Raw genomic sequence first — 21,478 nt, 5'->3', positions numbered from 1 at the left:
GGAGAAGAACAGAAATCCTCAAGCAGACTCCTTACTGAGCATGGAGGCTGATGCAGGGCTCGATCCCAGGACCCTGAGATCATGACCTGAGTGGAAATCAAGAGTCAGATACTTAACTGACTGAGCTACCCAGGCAACCCATACTTCGAAAATTTTAGGTGAGAAGAGCGAGCTGCATGTGGGAGCACGTGACAAGAGGCGACCACCGAGCAGGTGCTGGCACATTCTGGCTGATGGAAAAGATGGTTAGGCTTTCAGCAGGTGAGAGAAGCTGGTGGGAGTTCCACAAGAAGATGGCTCATGGCAGCAGGAAAAGCTACCAGCAGGTAGAGGAGAGGGCTGGCTGTGAGATCCGAGTCCAAAGACAAAACAAGTAATAAGGCAGGTCTCCAGGCTCAGAAGAACTCAAGTGCTAGTTGGAACAAAGCAGACACTCAGGAAGGGAAGAAGATGTCAAGAAGCCAGGTAATTAGCAATGGCATGCAAGCAGGGTTTTAGTCAAAGGGCCACCGCATGGGGCTGTGAGAGCCATGTGACGTGCAGCTTCCAGGGATGCTGTTGGCTTAAACTACCTTGCAAAGGGTACCTCCTACATTTATACAACAAGGCAGGAAGCTGCTACAATGCAGAGATTTTACCCCGAGATCAGAGGAGATTAAAATCAACAATTCTGCTAATTATCGTCACCATCATCACCACCACCACCATGACTGTGACAGCTAACATTATGACAATATGTTATGCTTTATGGAACAAATTTATTGTCCTAGAAAGAATCAAAGGAGGTAGCCAGGTCAGGTATTACGATCACCGTTAACATGAAAAAACAAAGACTCTGAAATGTTCATTGACTTGCCCAAGATCTCAAAGGTAGTCAATGGCCAAACAGGCATTTGAACCCAGGATGTCTCCTTCTAAAACCACGGGTTCCCACTGTCTTAACTGCTCACAGTGAGAATGGAGATTGGTCCCTAACACTGGGATTGGCCTGCTGAGCAAAGAGCCAACAGATCATTGTACACCTTGTATTTTTCATACGAACTATATTTTCTTGTTTTTTTAAACCTAATAGGTAAACAAATTTTCCCTTCAGGGGATTTCTTGCTGTGTAACATTTAGACTCAACCTGTCCATACTCATGGCTATTTTGATGGAGTGAATATTTGTTTAGACAGAATGTGTTACAAAAAGGACCTACAGCAGCTTACGAATGAAAACACCTACAATACAAAATAAAACTGAATAAAAAGTGAGGAAATGAGGAAATCGAATTAGAAGGAAAATGAGCGAAGAAAAGCAAACATCCACCCAAGAATGCAGTTAGTTCACAAAATAAATAAGGCACTCAATAAAGTTCTCTATATTTGCTAGAGGTGGACCGCAAATTGGGCTCTCAGCAGGAAGAGAAAGAAGGAAACATGATTCACAGCATTTAAAAGATATAATTACAAGCCAACCAGTGGCTCAGGAGAAATACAAGTATTCTTGGTACTAAGACTGAGGAGTTATATTTTCCTTTGTTCCATATAATGCTAATAATAGCAGACAATTTTTATAAGGATCTTACTATGTGTCAGGCCTGATGCTAAGTGTTTCGAATGCTTTATCTCATCCAGGTCCCACAAAAATTCCACAGGATGGGTTTTATTAGTATTACTTTTTTACAGTTGAGGAAACTGAAATACAGAGATGGTAAGTAAGTCCCTGGGGGGGAAAACACAATTCATAAGTGCCTGATTTGAGATTCCAACACAGCTCTGCCGACTCCAAAGCTATTCCTCTACCACGTGACTTCCATTTAGAAGCTATACCTTCATCCAATCCTTAAGCATCCTTGAATATCCAACAGAATCCCTCAAGATCCAACATCATGTAGTTCCCACCACGCTCTCTCTGCCGCTGGATTTTTATTTTGTTTTCTTCATTGCACTTAGGACCACCTGAAATTATCGTGTTCAATTATTTACTTATTTTATAGTCTTTCTCCCAACTACAGAGCTGCAATGATCTTATCTTTTTAATCTTCTATCCCAAGTCTGCTTTACTGCCTAAAACATAGCAGGCATGCAGTAATATTTTTGAATAACTGAATGTTTCAAGGAGCAAGGAGTAGGTGTCTATTCAACATGTTTGCATGTCTGAAAATCCAGTTACTTCTACCTATTCTTTGCTCCTTACGGATATTACTCACGTATTCTTCCCCAGTCTCCATGTCTTATACCAAAAATGCACTGTCCCCTCTAACTTGGCTATTTTTCATAATCCAGCTTGACATAGACTTGATTTTATTCATTTGATCTTATAATTTCAAAAAAATATGCTTAAGAATATAGATGACACCATCATTTGTCACACGTGAGGAGATTTTTTTTTTATTCATTTGTCCATAAAAAATGATTGCTGATTTTTAAAAGCCGACATTCGAAGAATTTGCTCCATGGCCTCTTCAGCATAGATTTTGTTATTTGCTGCCCAATACGTACTATTTATTTATTTATTTACTTATTTATTTATAAGATTTTATTTATTTATTTGACAGAGAGAGACAGCCAGCAAGTGAGGGAACACAAGCAGGGGGAGCGGGAGAGTAAGAAGCAGGCTCCCAGCGGAGGAGCCCGATCCCAGAACCCTCGGATCACGCCCTGAGCCGAAGGCAGATGCTTAACGACTGCACCACCCAGGCACCCCCAATAGGTACTATTTAAAAAACAGACCAGTTCTGAAAAAGAGAGAAAGCAACATGTGCTTAAAGCACAAAGAACCAACATAAACTTGTTCTGGTTAAATACCCAATTCCAGTTGCCATGTTTTCAGGCAGGAAAAAAAAATCAAATTCTTAAACAATGCAGCTTCACTAGGCCCATACTGGGAGCATGAGATAATTAGGGGGTTTTTTGAACTACAGACACACAAACACATATAAAACCCCAAGACATTCAGGATAATTGATTGGAGGACATTAATAAATGCAATTCAGGAAATCCCAGAATAAGACAGATTCTTAGCCATGATGGTCTTGATGCATATTCTCAGTATTCTCTAAAGCTTTCAGGATTTCTTGGAATTTGTGTCACATGGCTGTCATTTCCGGAAAGGAGGGCAAGTAAATCTCACAAACACATCTCCTCCTGCAATCTTAGAAACTGTGAACAGGTAGCTTATCCTGCAAAATTGGTTCTTCCTCTTCTTTTTTGTTTGAAGTTATCTGTTGCTAACTTATTGTTTTAATAAAAAGATGAAATCATATGAAAATGTAGGCTAAATGGACAGATATGTAAAGTTGATGATATCCTCTTGATTTATTCGTCTGGACTCAAATGGTCCAAATATGGCATATAGGTAATGAAAGAAACAATTTAGGACAAGAATAATGGCTAGATTATACTTTCATACCTTAAAAACAAAATCTGGAAAAGATTTAAAGTACAAGATTATGACTAAACTTATAAAAAGACAATGATAAGTGGTTACGGTGATGTGATATTGTGATTTATAACTTAAAAAAAATTTTTTTTGGTCTTCATCCATGGTTCCTGTCACAAAGCTCCTAAAACCCTTGTAGTTTCCTATCTAACAGCAATAGGGGCATCTTTAGACATACTGTTTAGTTTCCAGGTCCATAAAGGTGAAATAAGTGTCTTTCATTATTCACAACAAGACCTTTCACTTGGTTTTATGATAATAAGGTGGCTTTTGGGAACACCCTAAAGTTGGGCAGTCAGGTGGCCAATGGCACCAACCAAGTGATTAGAGGGACAGAACTTTCAGGCCTACCCCTCACCCTCTGGGAAGATGAGGGAAGCTGGAGGTTGAAGAATCACCAATGAGCAATGATTTAATCAATCATGTCTACATAAGGAAGCCTCCATAAAAACACAAAAGAACAGAGTTCGGAGAGCTTCTGGGTTGGCGACAGAACAGCACACCCAGAGAAGACATGGAAGCTCTGCGCTTTGTCCCCTTGTCCCATGTCCTTCCTATTTGCCCAATGCATCTCTTCCCCTTCCTGATGCCTGACTCATAATAGCTTTTAGAATTCACTGGCAATCTAGTAAGTCAAAGGATCTGATGTTGTCTCCAAGTAGACAGTGTCAGAACTGAGGGAAATCATAGGACCACCAGCTGGTGTCCCAGAATTGCTTGGTGTGGGGAAACCCACCCCCTCTTCACATCTGGTGGCCAGACATGTCTTAAACGAAGTACGGAGGGTAAAGAGTAGAGGAGAGAGACACAGGAGGCATTTTCCCTTTACATTCTGGTGGGAGAAGTGGGCTTTGCTTAAACAGTCTTGGCTCATGGAAATGCAGTTTGGAAGAGAAAGGATGACAGGGCAGGGGGTAAATGGCAGGGGGTAAATGGCAGGGGGTGGCCATATGGTCACTCGTGGTATGAAGCTGCAGCTCTGCTATGCCCAGTTACGAAAGGTAAAAGCCACGGATGAGGAAGCTTTGTAACTCTCCCGGGGAGAGAACCTTCCAAAGACTTTTAGCTCCCGTGTTTTCCTAAAACAAGAGAAAGGAACAAATTGTTTCCGTCATCAGAGCTACAGAGATCAAGTTGAGAGAACTAAGGCATTTGCTAAAGGGTACCAAACCCGTCATGCACAGGCAGGGTCAGAAGCCCAGAAAGCCCAGTATAATTTTCCATTAGCAGTTAGGTTTTATTTTTTTTTTTATTTTTATTATTATTATTATTTTTAAAGATTTTATTTATTTATTTGACGGAGATAGAGACAGCCAGCGAGAGAGCGAACACAAGCAGGAGGAGTGGGAGAGGAAGAAGCAGGCTCATAGCAGAGGAGCCTGATGTGGGGCTCGATCCCATAACGCCAGGATCACACCCTGAGCCGAAGGCAGACGCTTAACCGCTATGCCACCCAGGCGCCCCAGCAGTTAGGTTTTAAAGTGGAGCATTTTATAGTTCCAACAACAAAACAAACAAACAAACAGAAAACCTAAGCATGATTCATAGGATTTATGATTAGAAAGAAAGAAAGAAAGAAAGAAAGAAAGAAAGAAAGAAAGAAAGAAAGAAGAAAGAAAAAGGGGCAAAGTCACTCACAGAGGGTACGAGAAGAGTTCTTAACAACCAGAAGACCCACAGCACCATTTTTAGAGACCTGTCAAGAAAATATTTGCTCCAAAGGAAAGGTACCTTCTTTGTTCCTCTGCAGACACCATTTGTTTTTACACTATTGGGGGAATTTTATTACAAAGAGTTTTTAGGCGCCAACACAGACACACAGCACTTTCCAACTTCCTCAATGAAAAATCCTGAAATACATTTTATGTGTTCTTAATAGCACATCCTCTTTTTTGTCCTACTAACTTCTATGACTGCTTTAAATATTTCCCTTGCTTTAGATTTAAGGTTGATGGAACATAAATAATATGGCCACGTGAAAGAAAAAATAGACCTCATATTACAATTATATATAGAGTTCATAAAGAGAGTAGTTTCCCTTAGGATAACCTCCCTAAATTTCTCAATAATATTAATCAGGCAGTTGCAATGAAAAGAATACTATGTTTCTCACAGTCGACATTTATTTCTCCTAAGAATTAGCTGCCTGAAACCACTGAGTGTATTGGGAATGTAAGTCAATACATAAAATGGTAAAATCTATTATACAATGGGATTTTTAGCAGTTGTTAAAAATGATGCTTTATAAGATAGTTGACGGCACCAGAAGATAACCAAAATGTACACTAAGTAAAAAAATAAATAAATAAAAGACTGCAGAGACACCTGGGTGGTTGGTTGGCTAAGCATCTGCCTTCGGCTCAGGTCATGAGCCCAGGGTCCTGGGATCGAGTCCCACATCGGGCTCCCTGCTCAGTGGAGAGTCTGCTTCTCCCTCTCCCTCTGCCCCCCACTCTTGATCTATCTCTCTCTCACATATTCTCTCTTTCGAATAAATAAATAAAATCTTAAAAAAAAACCCTGCAAGCTTTATGTATGCAGATTCCATATATCTGTAAAATAGTCTACACCTACATATATGAGACTATACAGATACACGTATCAATATGACATTATTATCTAACAGTTCAGGATTATTTTTATTCCTATTTTTCCTTCTCTATATTCCTAAATATTCTGAAACTCTATGAAAGTACACTACTTTTGGAGTCAAAACAAAAATATTACTAAATAGCCAATATCCAGTTAGTAGGATAATCAATTAAACCAGTTCTCTTAAGACTCCAGTCACCCTAATGTTGAGTCTAAATGATCCAAAACAAGCAGCTGCACCGAGCGGTACAGTGTCAAAACTTCACACAGATATTGCCTCAGCTTGACCTCTAGCATTTCCAGAACGTGTTCCAGCATCCTCCTTGCTACTTTAGTAGTGAGAAATGGAGAAAAGCAACAGATGGCGACAATTATGACTGTCAGGATGCCAAGCTCAAGAACGAAATTTCTACTTCACGACAATTTGCAGGGGTACAATAATATCTGGAGACGCTAAGCACAAGGCTTTCCAAAATGCAAATGTTTGGAATAAAAAGAAAGGTGATTATATAAGAAGAGCTGATAGTTTAACATGAAGCATTTAGGTTAAGAAAAGAGCAAAAATTTAGCCAAATTTTGAAGTAGATTACAGAATTTCTTTTTCTAGACTTTCTTAAAAATAAAATCTAATTTGACACTACAATTCCTTTCTGATTATAATCTCTAGACTGGCCATTACGGATCTTATACCTTTCATTCTCTGGCTTCAACATTATCTTGCAGCTATCAATGCGTGTACTTTCAGAGGATGAAAATTATTATCATTAGCTTAAATAAAATGTAATCCATAAGGTTAAATTGTCTATTGAGAAAATGTACAAAATTTTCCCAAAGCAAATGGCTTATGGTAAAATCTAATATGTCTGAGTTTTGAAGTCAGACAAATTTGGATTTGTATTCTGCCGGTAGCACTTACTATGAACTGTAGGACCTGGAGAAAGTTACTGACGTGGGGCCTTAATTTCTTTATCTGTACAATGGAAACGAATCATGAGGGTTTTTTGATACTTGAAGGTTCTTCATAGACATAGTTCCTTCCATCATTACTCTATATGATGAAATTTCTGTAACTATACCTTTGGCTCCAGCATACAGTTACCTTTCCTGAAGTTCACAGGTAAGAGTACCCAACGAGCAACGGCATAATACAAAGATGCCCCAATTTTGCTATGAAGATCGTGGTACCCAAACTCTTAAGATAGTCCCCAACGATCCCAGCTCCTGGTATTCATGCCCCCTACGGTCCCCTCCCCAGGAGTATGGGCTGGACCTAGCAACTCCGTCCTAATGAACAGAAAAGGGGAAAAGATGGTGTGTGATTTGGAGACTAGGTCATCATGGCAGTGTGGTGTCTCTCTCTCTTCACACGCTCTGGGGGAAGCCATGTTGCGAGCAGCCCTGTGGAGGTGGCCACGTGTTGAGGAGCTGACGTCTCCTGCCAACAGCCACGTGAGAACGCTTGCAAGTGGAGCCTTCAGCTCAGTCAAGCATGCAGACGAAGCCCCTGCTGACAGCTTGAGTGCTTTAGCCCCTGAGGCAGAAGAACGACACAGCTAATCTGCTCCCAGATTCCTGACCTTCAGAAACTCCGTGAAATCCTAACTATTTCTCGTTTTAAGCTACTAAATGTTGAGGTAATATGTTACGCAACAATAAACAACTAATACACAGATCAAATCCAAAATGACAAAGTTGGTAGGGCCTACGGACAAAATACCATTTCCAAGGAAGACAGAAAAGAAGTTTCTAAAAATATAACTACATTTCCTTGAAAATCAAGAAAGAGAATTACACATTTTATTATTTAACAAATGTACCACCATAAAACATTTTTCTACCAGGCTTTTGTATCTACGCCCTCTAGGAACTTAGGACAAGTGTCCCAAGACTGTATTGGAAGACATCCGAGTCACATTCTTCATTACACTAGGCTTGGGTCTTACATCCATTTAGCATTTTGGACTTGGTATTTAGTATTTGACCCCAATATCCTTCACACAAAATAATTTCTAATTTTCCCAAAGCCTGCATTTGAATCACACTTTCTGTGAGTTGCCCACCATGAACCAGTCACTTAGTTCAGGAATGAACCCATGCACCTGCCTCCACTATAGCTCAACACAGCATTCCTGCCCCCCTCACCCCACTGCCATATCAGCAGCATCAAAAACTGTACCTGGACAACGGTGGTTTTCACAAATTTGAGACATTCTTGAGACATAACATCATGCATCTAACAGACGGCACTAAATCACTGTCCTAACTGGCAAATAGTCTGGGTATCGGGACATAGCCCGGGCACCTGAATTTTCTCCTTTGTCTGAGTGAATCTGCTGCCTACTTGGGCCACTGTCAGAAAGTTTAGAGTATAACCTTAGTCAGCCACTCCTGAGTACAAGAATCACATTATTGAGGACAAATTTTAAGTCCTCCTATCCTCATTATTTCTTGAAAGGCTTATTGTGTCTTAATAAAAATCAAAGTCCAGATACTCTGCTTTAGCATACATATAACCGGCATCTGACATCTATTTTATCTTTACTTGTTAATAGTGTCTCAATTTTTATTCAAGTAACCTCCCCTGCCATAAACAGCTTGTGGCCTTTTAGGGATGCTCTAGGACTAGGGCATGTAGTTCAGGTTTGAGATAATTAGCCTAGTTTTATCACTGGGCTGCAAGTTGTTCAGGGATGAAGTGAGTAATTAACTTAAATTGGACTAGTCATAGAAATGCCCAGGATATTACTGACGGTTGTGAAAGGGCCATTCTTTCCCCCTAATTATGAACCTGCAGAGATAAACCTCCAGGAGTCTCAGGAAACCATGTTGGGATGAAGAAGAGAGAATCAGTCTGAGAATGAAGTCACTCCAGGGAAAGCAGAGCTGGGAGACGGATCCTGGTCAATTATTTGTCTTTGATCAAACCATACCTAAAGCTACACACACTACAGAAATGTTTGTTACGTGAATCACGAAATTTTCTCGAGTTTGGTCTGGATTCTTGTCACTTGGCACAAGATATTCCTAACTAATAAACCTTCCCTGACATGGCAGAATTCCAATGGTAGGTACGTAGGTTAAATCACCTTTTGAGACATCCCCTACAACAAATACAAAATAATGATTAAAGCAATATGTCTTTTGAGGTGCCTGGGTGGCTCAGTTGGTTGAGCATCCAACTCCTGGTTTTAGCTCAGGTCATGATCTCAGGGTCATGGGATCTAGCCCCGTGTCAGGCTCTGCACTCAGCACTGAGTCAAGGAGATTCTCTCCCTCTCCCCCTCCTCCCCTCTGCTCTTCCCCCTGCTCTCTCTCTCTAAAATAAATAAAATCTTGCCAAAAAAAAAACAAACAATAATATGTCTTTTGAAAAAGTGTCCAACAATTACTTATCCACAGAACACACTAAATGCTACAAAATTTATTTACTTTGTCAAAGTAATGACAAGGCTGGACCTTCTAAGCCTTTCAGATCACATCTAGAAATTATCTCTTTCCCTGTAAGATGAAACTCAAAAACTGGTCAACAGCAGAACCGAGCTGAAGTGAGGCATAATAAAGAGTTCAGGATGTAACCCAAACCCAGAGTTATCCAAAGCATTTGGTTTTAATGGTCTTCCAAATCAACTGCCTGATAAAAATATCTTCAAAGAAAGTTTGTGTCAAAAAACCAGAGAATGGGGGCGCCCGGGTGGCTCAGTCGTTAAGCATCTGCCTTCGGCTCAGGTCACAATCCCAGCATCCTGGGATCGAGCCCTGCATCGGGCTCCCTGCTTGGCGAGCAGCCTGCTTCTCCCTCTCCAACTCCGCCTGCTTGTGTTCCCTCTCTCACTGTCTCTCGCTGTCAAATAAATAAATAAAATCTTAAACAAAAACAAAAATGAAAACCAGAGAATGTCTGTGTGCTGGTCTGGGTGAACAGTGAGCAAGACAAGAAGCTTTAGGAGTCTAGAAAACTCACAGAGACCACGTGAGGCTCCTGGAAACTCTCCATCGTCTTCTTATGTGCTTAGAGAAGTCTTCTCTCTGTCCTGAGAACTGCCGCTGCATCCCCTCTTTTCTCTTCCTTCCTCTCTCCCTTCCTTCATCCCTTCCCATTTTCTCCCCTCCACTTTCTTTTCCCATCATCCTCCTCTTCCTCTTATTCCTTCTCCTTCTTTTTCTCCCTTTTATTTTCCTTCCTATGAAGACCACCTCATAAAGTAAGCCATAATCCCCCCACCTTTTAGACTCCAAAGCCTTCCTAGTCCCAGTTTTCTCAGATTTTTCTCAGGCTAGAACATTCATCACTGGGCAACCTAGGCTGAACTTGTTGAACTGGAAAGGCCTGCAACTGCTTCCACGCTATCATTTTCTTTTCTTTTCTTTTCTTTTTTTAAGATTTTATTTATTTGACAGAGAGACAGCCAGTGAGGGAGGGAACACAAGCAGGAGGAGTGGGAGAGGAAGAAGCAGGCTCATAGCGGAGGAGCCTGATGTGGGGCTCGATCCCAGAACGCCAGGATCACGCCCTGAGCCGAAGGCAGATGCTTAACGACTGCGCCACCCAGGCGCCCCGCACGCTATCATTTTCATTCACACCTCTAGGTTCTCTCCTTCCCGATGTTGTGGTCTTGTGGCCTGCTGTGTAACTAAGGAATTTCCAGCACACATTTGTTTAAAGCCATTTTCAGACTCCTACTACAGCACTGACCTTGAGGACATTCATATTCCCTCTATATTGCATTTGTACAGAAATCTTAATAACAGCTTCTTAATTGAGCTTCTGAAATGCAATTAGCATTCTTTGGGATAAACATTCTAATTATGCTATTCTCTCCTTGGAATAAATGAACTACAGATTTCCCTGATCATAAAAGAAAGGAGAAAAAGGGGGAAAAAATTCATTTGTGGACAAATGCTCTAACAAAATGCTTTGTGGAGATAACTGGGAATCAGAAAAGGAGGAGTGACACACACATCTCTCGTGGCCCTGTTATATTTCTTAGTCTACAATTCATTGTCTTAATGACGTCAGAAGCAAGAGGGAGAGAAAAAAATAGAGGAAGAGGGAAACAAGTCATATTTCCCTCTCAATGGAAATCTTAAAGGTTATATATATATATATGAAGTTGGTGCTGGTGTTTTTACTCCGGCTGAAAAAAAAAAATCTGGTAATTTCCCTAATTCAGGAAACAAATACTCACAAACATTACTCATTTTGGTATAAATTAAGCCATAAAATAATTCTTTGGTACCACTGCAATATTCCTCAAGTAATACACTCTGTGTGTGTGTGTGTGTGTGTGTGTGTGTGTGTGCGCGTATAAAACACATGTAGGGGCACCTGGGTGGCTCAGATGGTTAAGTGTCTGCCTTGGGCTCTGGTCATGATCTCAGGGCCCTGGGATCGAGTTCCGCATCTGGCTCCTTGCTCGGCGGGGAGCCTGCTTCTCCCTCTCCCTTTGCCCCTCCCCCTGCTTGTACTCTCTCTGTCCCTCTCTCTCTCAAATGAATAAATAAAATCTTTACAAAAACAAAAACAAAAAAACCACATGTACACCTTTGCTACCCAGTCATCAATCACTCTATCAAAGTCATTTAGCCACCAGAGTTATCTCCCTTTCATCACCTATACTTCATTTCTAAACATCTTTTCTGGATAGAATGAACCTTCAAACCAGCTGATATTTGATTGAATGCTGACCGTCTGCTTTTTGAGTCCGTGGAACATTATTGATTTATTTAAAAATAACCCTACTTTCCTGGTTTTCCTACTAAATCACACATGCAAAGGAATGTCAATAGACTCCAGGAAACATGAACACCAGCAACGGTTGCAAGCTACCATAGCCACAGCATGGTTAGAGACCAGATCAAGAGGTTAGGGAAGGCTGCTACGAGGGCAAAATCGCCTGTTGCCTTCATGTAATCATCAGCCATGAGAAAAAGCACAACTTGGAAACTTCATGAGCTTCCAAACCACAAATATGCTAAAAGTGAAATGACCTGCCAGAATTCCTCATTGATGCCTTTTATCCTCCGTAATATTAAATTAACTAGACAGTACGTGACATTACAAGACAGAACAAACCTCTTGAACAGTAATTCACAGTGACTTTAAGAGTTGATAACTATGGGAATAGGATGGTCACCAGAGGAAGTATCTCCCACGAGCCCTAGCATTAACACAGGCACATCCAGATACAGCCACATCGTTAACATCATTTATCTTCACCAAATAGACAGAGTACATGGCTTTCACCTTCAGAACATCTGTTACTCATGTAAATGCTCAAAATTTGCTCAAGTATTTCAGGAGGCCAAGTGACCCACGTATTTTGTAACAAGAGCTCATCTTGTGTTCTCAATTTATGATTTTTTATTGAATTACTGACATTTCCTCTCAGACATTTCCCAAGCAAAGCCAGAGATTCCATTTCATTTGTCTCTATTTCTGGATCCCCCAAATGACAACCGGATCATAATAAATACTCGGCGTATGCTAGTTGAAAGCATCAATGAATAAATCTTTGATTGTCAATACTGAGTAAAGTGTCCTTATGTAGCAGATAAAAAATAAAGGAAAGGAAAAAAAGGTTTATTAGATTTAATAACATTTGGCTCATAGAGAGGTTGTCAAAATGCAAACATAGTCTATTTGAATGATCTTGGCCTTAAAAGTCAACGTATTTGATTATATTTGGGGGCAGAAATGCAACAACAACCATTTAGCTACTGATCTGTAGCTTTAATGTGTATCCTCCTGTTGTGACTTTAAACTTAAGAGGGACTTTAAACTTAGTCTAAATAGGGCATCAACCTCAGCATGTATTTAAACTATGATACCTCCATAAATTGGGAAACCCTGGCCTGGGTTACATACCCTAAGAATACAAACAATGAAACCACTATATCATCTCGGTTAATAAAGGGTGATGCCTGTTCAGTGATACTAGGAATATTATCCATCAATTACCCTCAAACCATCTTATTTATTCCAGTGACAGAAAACTATCTACCCCCCACAACACCCCTTCCTTTCAGTGGTCTCTTCACTTGTTACAATTTGGGACAAGTGACCAGAGATCTTCAGTAAGTACTATTTATTTATGTAAACTGAGACTAAGCCCTATCTGCTTAGAACAGATTATCACAGAAGACAGAGGCTCGGTGCAGAATATTATCTACTATAACTGCAAGGCCTTCCTAAAGCCATTTTTTATTCAAATATTTATTAAGTACCTACCTGCGCCATGCACAGCATTCAGCACAGAGCATACAGACATGGTTTCTTAGTTCGTGGGCTCACATTCACGAGGAAGCCAACAGACAATAATCAAGTAACAAAAAAGAAAAGAAATATCAAGGAATGAAAAATGCTGGGGTAAAAAATCATTGAGATCTGATGATAACTATTCACCATTAGGTTTTTTTCCCCAGCAGAGACCACAGAGGAAGGCATCAGCATCAGCATAACACAACACTTACCACCACAATTACATTTGCTGCAGGGACTGGAAGGTTTTCCACTTCAAGATCTTGACCAGCCATGGCCAGCAGATTGAGAGATGGGTCATATGCAGGTCTCGGAAACGCTGAATTAACAAGTTGGTGCCCTTTGTTTACTTGCGCTCTAGGAGAGGAATGGTAGCTATGTTTATATATCTTCTGTGGAGCTATATCCAGGCTCTTCTCAATGTCTTGAGAATGGTGATAAATGAATGCTGGCTTCCCACTCCTCTTCTGATGAATTGCCAAGAACTGATCATTATTTCCTGAAAAGCACCCTGAAATAGGGAGAAGGCAAAAACAAAAATCAAAGATCTTCGCTGAGATGAGTAGAAATATCTGATAAAGAGAATTACCTGTCCTCAGGCAGCTTTAAGGCTTGTGAAGAATTTAGAGTTGGTCTCCACCTTTTCCCCTGCTTCAGTTCCCCACACATAGAACACATGTGGTGGTTTGGAGGCATCTGAGAAACTTTGGGTGGACAGAAGTGGGTGTAGTTTGAAAAAGTCCTATTTATCAGATGTTCTTACAGTCTTCCAGTCCAGAATTTCCTCCTTCATCTACACTCCCAGTTCTAACACCCAGTTGAGCTTCTATTCCTGAATGTCCTATCTGCTCCTCAAACGATAATCATTTATGTCATAGTTAAGCTTTCCTCCTTGTAATCAATAGCCTTTCGTACAATTCTTATTTTATACTTATTTTGTCTTGCTTATAGTTAGCAATGTATACTTTTTTTTTTTTTAATGTTTGTAGAATATTTTAAGCTGAGGACAGAAATCTGAGGAGAGTCATTGTGGTCCCAACTTTCAATCCTATAACAGTATCCATTCTCTCCTTCTTTCTCAGTAATATGGCTGTCCAGATAACAAAATACATTCACCTTTATTTCTTCTGTTAGGTAAATATCCATGGACTTGAATAACATGTACATGTAAGCCAGAAGAATATCACTAGGTCAAGTATCAATTAGAAAAGCAAACTTAAGGGGCACCTGGGTGGTTCAGTCAGTTAAGCGGCTGCCTTCAGCTTAGGTCATGATCCCAGAGTCCGAGGATCGAGCCCCACTTCAGGGTCCCTACTCAGCAAGGAGTCTGCTTCCCCAGCTCTCCCTCTGCTCCTCCCCTGCTCATGTTCTCTCTCTCTCTCTCTCTCTCTCTCAAATAAATAAATAAATAAATAAACCTTAAAAAAAAAAAGAAAAACAAACTTAAGATTGTCTTTATAAGATGATCAGCAGAGTAAGCAGATCACAGCATAGTAATGCCACCCACATAGTGCCTAGCAACCCTAGGCACCCCCGGATTTTCCCTTGGTATGTCAATGGCAATACTGTCTTTAGAAAATTACTTACCTCTTTTTACAAGAATTCTGGGGTGCCTAGAATATTCTTACTGAATATTTATAGTAGAGCATTGCTAGGTTTTACAATTTTTGCCCTCCATCAAGCCTTTTGTGACCAGCATATATTTCTAGCATCTTCAGCCATTCTGCCTGAAACATCTTTTAAACTTTTGCTTAGGGATATAAAGACAGGTGATTTTTTTTAGTCAGCTTTGGTGCTTTCTTCCATGATGGAACAGACAGTTTGGGAATCATCTTTGGGTACCAGTGACTTTAGCCTTCCAGATCATTCAAATAACAATTATATTTCATGTGAATTCTGAAATAGTAATAGAAACTAATCATCATATCTTCAATCCTGAGTTTGCTAAATAGATCAAACTTTTTCAAAAGCAATCAAGCTACCATAATTTGACAAAGATGATGACTTGACAGTGATGACCTTGAAATACCTATAAATTTTGTTTCTCTGATAAGAGTTCCTCAGATTTGGAAATGAAACTGTCATTAGGAACATATATGATGTTATGAAATTCAGAACAGGGTACTGCAATGTTATTACTCTTGCAGTGTTTTATTAATGGAGAACGGTGCTAAATTGGTTTAGATGTATATTGACTTTCTGACCACGAGGTGTTCATTTAGAACTTTACTAAAATGCATTTACTCACTAATACTACAGCATCCTGGAAGAGTTTCTGTATTTCTGAAAAGAGGACACTTTCTCCTCTCCCATCTTAGAGAACTGAATCTGATATTGTAAAGAGCAACAAAGAAGTAGTCAACTCGGAGTTAAGAAATAGAATGGATGTACTATTTTTATCTTAGTTGGTTTTTTTAATACTCCTCATTTAAATATGGTCTGTTGTTTTGGGAAAGACATACTATACGCTTGAATGAATTTAGGTTTCTCACCTAAGGGACTGGCCCTTCTACCAAAAAAAGGAATCTACAGTGTTCAGTGGCATGAAAACTATATCTGCCATGATAGTACCATTGAAATGGGCATGTTAATAAAGATTAATATGCAAAAAAAATAGGCCCTTGCAAGATTCAGGACGTAAAAGAAAAAAGAGTGGGCAATGGGGAATTTCAATAAGAAAGAAGTGCTTACAGCTTGGATACTTAGACACAGCTTAGATCAGAGAATGCAGATGTATGAAGAGAGATGAATAAAGAAATGGGAAAGTTACATAATCATCTTCACGCTTTCTTTTTCTACACTAGCAATCACAGCAAACCTTGTCAGAGCCACTTTATTTAAATAAGATAGGTTAGTCCAACCAACGAATGTCTCTTGTGCTAAAACTGGCCTACAAAGAAAGGTGAAAAAAATCTAATTTTAAGTCCAATTATAACACAATTAAAATTTCCCAGACTTATCCAGTTGTGTATGGGAAAAGACCTACTCCTGCCCTGTCCTTAAGTAATGGAAACCCAATTAGCCGCATAATATTAGGAACCCCACCATAACCATTAAGCAGGAAAATTTTTTTCAAAGTCTAAGTGTTGTGCTTAGATCCCTGCATCAGAATCACCTGGGATATTAAGATGGAGAGTCCTACATCCCAGCCTAGAACTACCAAAGCAGAATCTCTGGAGATGTAGCCTAGGAATATGGGTTTATTACTGAATTTTTCTCACATTCAAACTCTGAAGCTGAAGATGACTGAGCTAGTATCTGGAATTAGTTTTGTCTTCTCTATCTTCAAATGCCACCTCTCTATTGCCTCCTTCACTTCAGCGTTACGAAAGTATTCAAGTAAACAATTCCGTAATGTTAAGATTGAGATGCCTATTAAATTTCAAGCTTCCAAATTAGAAATGTAATAGCTAAGTGTGTAGTTCATAGTTGGAGAGAGAAAGATAGATCTGTGAATCATCCAATACAGATAAAATTTAAAGCCAAGTAACTGGATGTTGATGATGAAAAGAAGACTATATAGGACAGAGCACTGTAGAATTCGAATATTTTCAGTCAGGGAGCTGAATGAAGCAGCCAGCAAAGGCAAGTGAGAAGGATGGTAATAGAATAGGAGAAAAACCAAGAAAGAGAGAAAAACTTTAGAAAGAAAATGTTTTAGAACCTCTATGTATTATAGGGTTTTAGACAGAGGCAACTGAAAAATCACTCTCATAGTGATGTCTCTAGAAACAAGTATGTAAATGTAACTTCCATGTGTTGCCATGGAAGAGAAGCCCCACTGAAGACACACTTATTAGAGATTTTTAAAATTACAAAGCACACTGAGACTACTGCCATGAGAGACAGAAGATGGAGTAAGTGGGAAGATTCTCACCCAAGAAAGAATAAAAAAAAGAGAAAAATAAAGGAGGCTTTAAAATAAGTTGATTTAAAACACCCAAAGAAATAAAAGTAGAAAATAACAAGAATTTAAGGAAAAGGGAATAGGCCTGTTTCAATCCAGGTGGAAATCATAGAAACAAAAAATATAGTAATTGACAAAACTCAATGTACAGGTTATACAGTAGACTAGAAACCACTGAACAGAGATTTAGTAAATTGGAAAAGTTTAGATAACAATACAGGAAGCAAGGCACAAAGAAATTAAGAGAGAAGATGGGAAAAAGAAGGTGAGAGATTATGGGAGACTGGCTTTCCAGAGGGCACTCTGTGATCCACACCTACCGACATTCACATCCTTGTATGACCCCCTCCCATTGAGAGTGAGCTGGATCCCACGTGCGGCTTCCTCTTAACCAACAGATAATGGCAAAGGTGATGGGATGTTACTTCTTTGATTAGGTAAAAAAAGATGTGACTTCTGTGTTGCTAGGAGACCTTCTCCTGCTGACTTTGATGAAGAAAGTTGCCTTGCTAGAGAAATCCATGTGAAGGAGGAGGCTTCTGGCCAACAGCCAGGAGAGAACTGAGGCCCTCAGTGCCATTGAATCGCGCCAACAATCATGTCAATGAGCTTGGAAGCAAATCCCTCCTCAGATGAGCCTTCGTTTAAGGGCCCAGCCCAGGCCAACACTCTAATTGAAGCCTTATGAGCGACCTTGAAGCAGAAGTCCCAGTTCAGCCATGCCCAGATTTCTGACTCACAGAAACTGAGAAATGGTAAATGTGTATTGTTTTAATCTATTAAATTCTAGGGTCATTTGTTATGTAGCAACAGGAAACTAATGCAGAGAGGTTGACAGATACTAAGCTGTTAAATACCTTTACTGAAGAAATGAAACATTAGAGAAATCAAACATTTTACAAAATTTAAGGAGGGAAATGACAAGATAAATGAATATTTCGGAAAGATTCCCTAGCTATACAAGAAAATAGATTGGAAGGAAGCGAGAGTAAGTGCAAAGTTATCAGGTAAAATATTTTAGGTAACAGAATAGCCCCAGACTAGGTGGCAATAGAGGGATGGAGCAGAGGTGAATCTAGTTGAGAGATGATCCTTTCTACCCAAGGAGATTCATATATGTTGCCTACGTTGGATTCAGCTGCCTCTGCCTTTCGTAACTCCTGTATATAAATTCCCCAACTGACTAATATTGACCCGCAGGCAGACGCATTTAGCAGGAAGTTACAGAAGATAAGACCTTCCACTCTCAGCAACCTTAAAGATTTAAGGGTCAAAACTGTTGGGGGTGGTGGTGGTGATGAGGAGAACAAAAGCAAAAATATATATAGAGAGAGAGAGAGAGAGAGATCAAAACTTGCACACCGTTGATAAGTATCTGAGACATTCGGAGTGTAACATCCCTCAAGGAACTGAGGGCTTCCTTAATGTTAATGCTTTGCTAGAGGCAAAAAGCAATTTTAGCTTGACAATAGTCAGGCCTCCAGGATCCTGAAAGTCTTCTTTAACATATGAAAATCCCTTTGGAGACTTCCTTTATCTCTACCCTCCACCCCACCCCCAACTTAAAAGTCTATAATCAATTGCTCCTCACAATCACAGTGCAGCTCTTTCTGCCCCAGCGTCCTGTCCCTGTGCTTTAATAAAAGCACCTTTGTGCACTGACAGGAAAAAAAAAAAAAAAAAGACATGGAAATCGACAAGAAGAAGGAGGGGGAGGAGGAGGAGAAGTATTAATTCAATGATTGAGTTACTGTTCTGGGAAGGAATCAACAATGGGGTCTCAAAGGTAATTTTGTTTCTAATGAGTGACTGACTATACGGGGGTGCCTTTATTGAGAGAGAGAAATGTGAGTTTGTGGTGCCTATAATATATGGACGCAGAAATGTCTAGAGAGTAATTATATGTATGTGAACTCAAGAGGAAGCTCTGGACTAGAAATAAGTGCTAAAAACCATAAGCAAGCTGATGGAAAACTGACGGATGAGAGTGCCTAGAACAGTTGTGGGTGGAGAAGAACAAGAAGTCTGCAACCTAGACCCAAAGAAGCCCGTGTTGAAGGAGCAGTTGGAGACTGTGGAGTATGGAAGGCATGGGAAGAGTGCAACAAGGAGTCTGTGAGGGGCAGTGCCCACTGTCTGAACGTCTCAGAGTTCAAACAAGACAACCCTTAACATTTGCATGGGGTTAATTTACTTAAAATTCATCAAAGGACACCTGAGCCTGGATACTCAGAAGACCAGATTCAACATGGAAAAGGCTTGGGGATAGCATTCTAGAAGCACTAAGCCAACCATCTTCCACTGTTGAGTCCTTGAACAAAAATAAAATAATTTTCAAGGATTTGAAAGGGTATGGAAGATTCAGAGTCTAGGTAAGATGGGGCAAACACACCCTGCTTTGGTGTTTACACTGAATAAAACCTGGGACAAAATGCATGAAACAGCTATTTGAGGACTCTGGAAAATAAATAGTAGCAGGGGGACTTAAAAGTTCCACAGCATCAGCAGGGAGTTTACCATCTCCCCTGTCCTTTCCCCACCCTCCCCCCCCCCCATTCTCTACTCAGCCCCTAGTGGATGCCAGGGTGCAGACAAAGACAGCTTCAGGGGAAACACTCTAAAACACTAGTTCTGAAAAAGGGAACTCATAATGCTAAAAGAGGCTGCAGGAATCTCCTCATTTTTCCTCTCTCTTTTCTCCATTCCCCAAGCAACGCCATGGCAGCAGTGGCCTTGGCCATTAATGAGAGTTTACGGGATTCAAAACTCTGCAAGAGGGGAGCCTTTCTTTCTCTCAGCTTAGCTACCATTCTAAGAGAGTGGAACCAACTGTCACAGCTTTTCTCTCTCTCCACACTCCCCCCCACTTGACCCTGGACTCTGAGGCAGTTGTAGGAATACAAGAAGCTCACTTCAACTATAATGATACAGATAGGTTTAATGTGAAAGGATGGAAAAAATATATATCATGCAAACACTAGTCAAAAGAAAGCCACTGTCCGACAACAGATTTCAGAGCAAAGAAAATTACCAAGGACAAAGAGACACATCACATAATAATGTAATGTGCATAATGATGTAATATATAATAATCCTAAATGTGTATACACCCCCCCAAAAAAGCATAAAAATACATGAAGCAAAAACTGACCAAAATGAAAGGAGAAGTGGGCAAACCCACAATTATAGTTGAAGATTTTAACATTCCTCTCTCAATAGTAAAACTAGTAGACAGAAAATCAGCAAGGGCAAGGTTATAAAGGAACAGAACATCACCAACTAACTGGATTTAACGGTATTTATAGAATGCTCCAACCAAGAACACGGAATACACATTCCTTTCCAGTGCACATGGGACATTCACCAAAATAGACCATATCCTGGGTCATAAAACAAACTTAGACATTTAAAAAAATTGAAATTATACAAAATATATTCTCTGACCATAATAAAATTAAACTAGGAATCAATAAAAGAAAACAAGAATATTTCCAGCCACTTGGAAATTAAACAGTATACTTCTAAATATCCTTGAGTCAAAAAGTAATTGCTAAATTAGAACATGTTTTGAACTGAACTGAAATGAAAATATAACATCATAATTCGTGGGATGCAATTGAAGCAGCACTGTTTAGAGGAAAATTTATAGCATTAAATGTCTTTAATAGAAAAGAAGAAAGGTCTCGAATCAATCATCTAAGCTTCCACTTTAAAAAACTAAAACAAAACAAAAACAGAGCAAAATAAATGCTAAACATGCAGAATGAAATTAAAAATTTAAAAGCAGAAATTATTACATTGAAAACAGGAAAACAACAGAGAAAGTTGATTCTCTGAGAATAGTAAAATTGATAAAACTCTAGCAAGACTCACAAAGAAACAGAGAAAACACAAATTATTGATCTCCGATAAAAGGAAGGCTATCAGTACAGACGCTGCAGACATGAAAAGGATAATGAGAAAACACTATGAATCATCCTTTGCATATAAATTCAACAACTTAGATGAAATGACCAATTCCTCAAAAACCACAGACTAATGAAACTCAAACCTAAGATGAAATACAGATCTCAAACTGTCCTAATATTATAAAAGAAATTAAATTTCTACTTAAAATTAAAAAAAAAAAAATCTTCAGGATCAAACGGTTTTACTGGCAAGTTCTACCAGACATCTAAAGAAAAATATAACATCAACTTCACATGACCTCTGTCAGAAAATAGAAAAGGAACACTCCACAAATCATTTTATGAGGCCAAAATTATACTGATAACAAAACCAGAGAAAGTACTAAAAAG

At 39.6% G+C, this 21,478-nt stretch overlaps 1 protein-coding gene across 1 annotated transcript in view; it reads right to left on the bottom strand.

Moving 5' to 3' along the window:
- PTPRR (protein tyrosine phosphatase receptor type R) overlaps window positions 1-21,478 on the bottom strand; it is a 236,535-nt gene that overhangs the window by 198,721 nt on the left and 16,336 nt on the right. The window contains exon 2 of the mRNA XM_026500025.4: window positions 13,486-13,784. Coding sequence (XP_026355810.1) covers window positions 13,486-13,784 — 299 coding nt within the window. The remainder of the gene's footprint in view (window positions 1-13,485; window positions 13,785-21,478) is intronic.

Source organism: Ursus arctos, unplaced genomic scaffold, assembly GCF_023065955.2.
Source record: "Ursus arctos isolate Adak ecotype North America unplaced genomic scaffold, UrsArc2.0 scaffold_21, whole genome shotgun sequence".
In the NCBI taxonomy this organism is placed as follows: domain Eukaryota; kingdom Metazoa; phylum Chordata; class Mammalia; order Carnivora; family Ursidae; genus Ursus; species Ursus arctos.
This window is presented reverse-complemented; position numbering and strand designations above follow the sequence as displayed.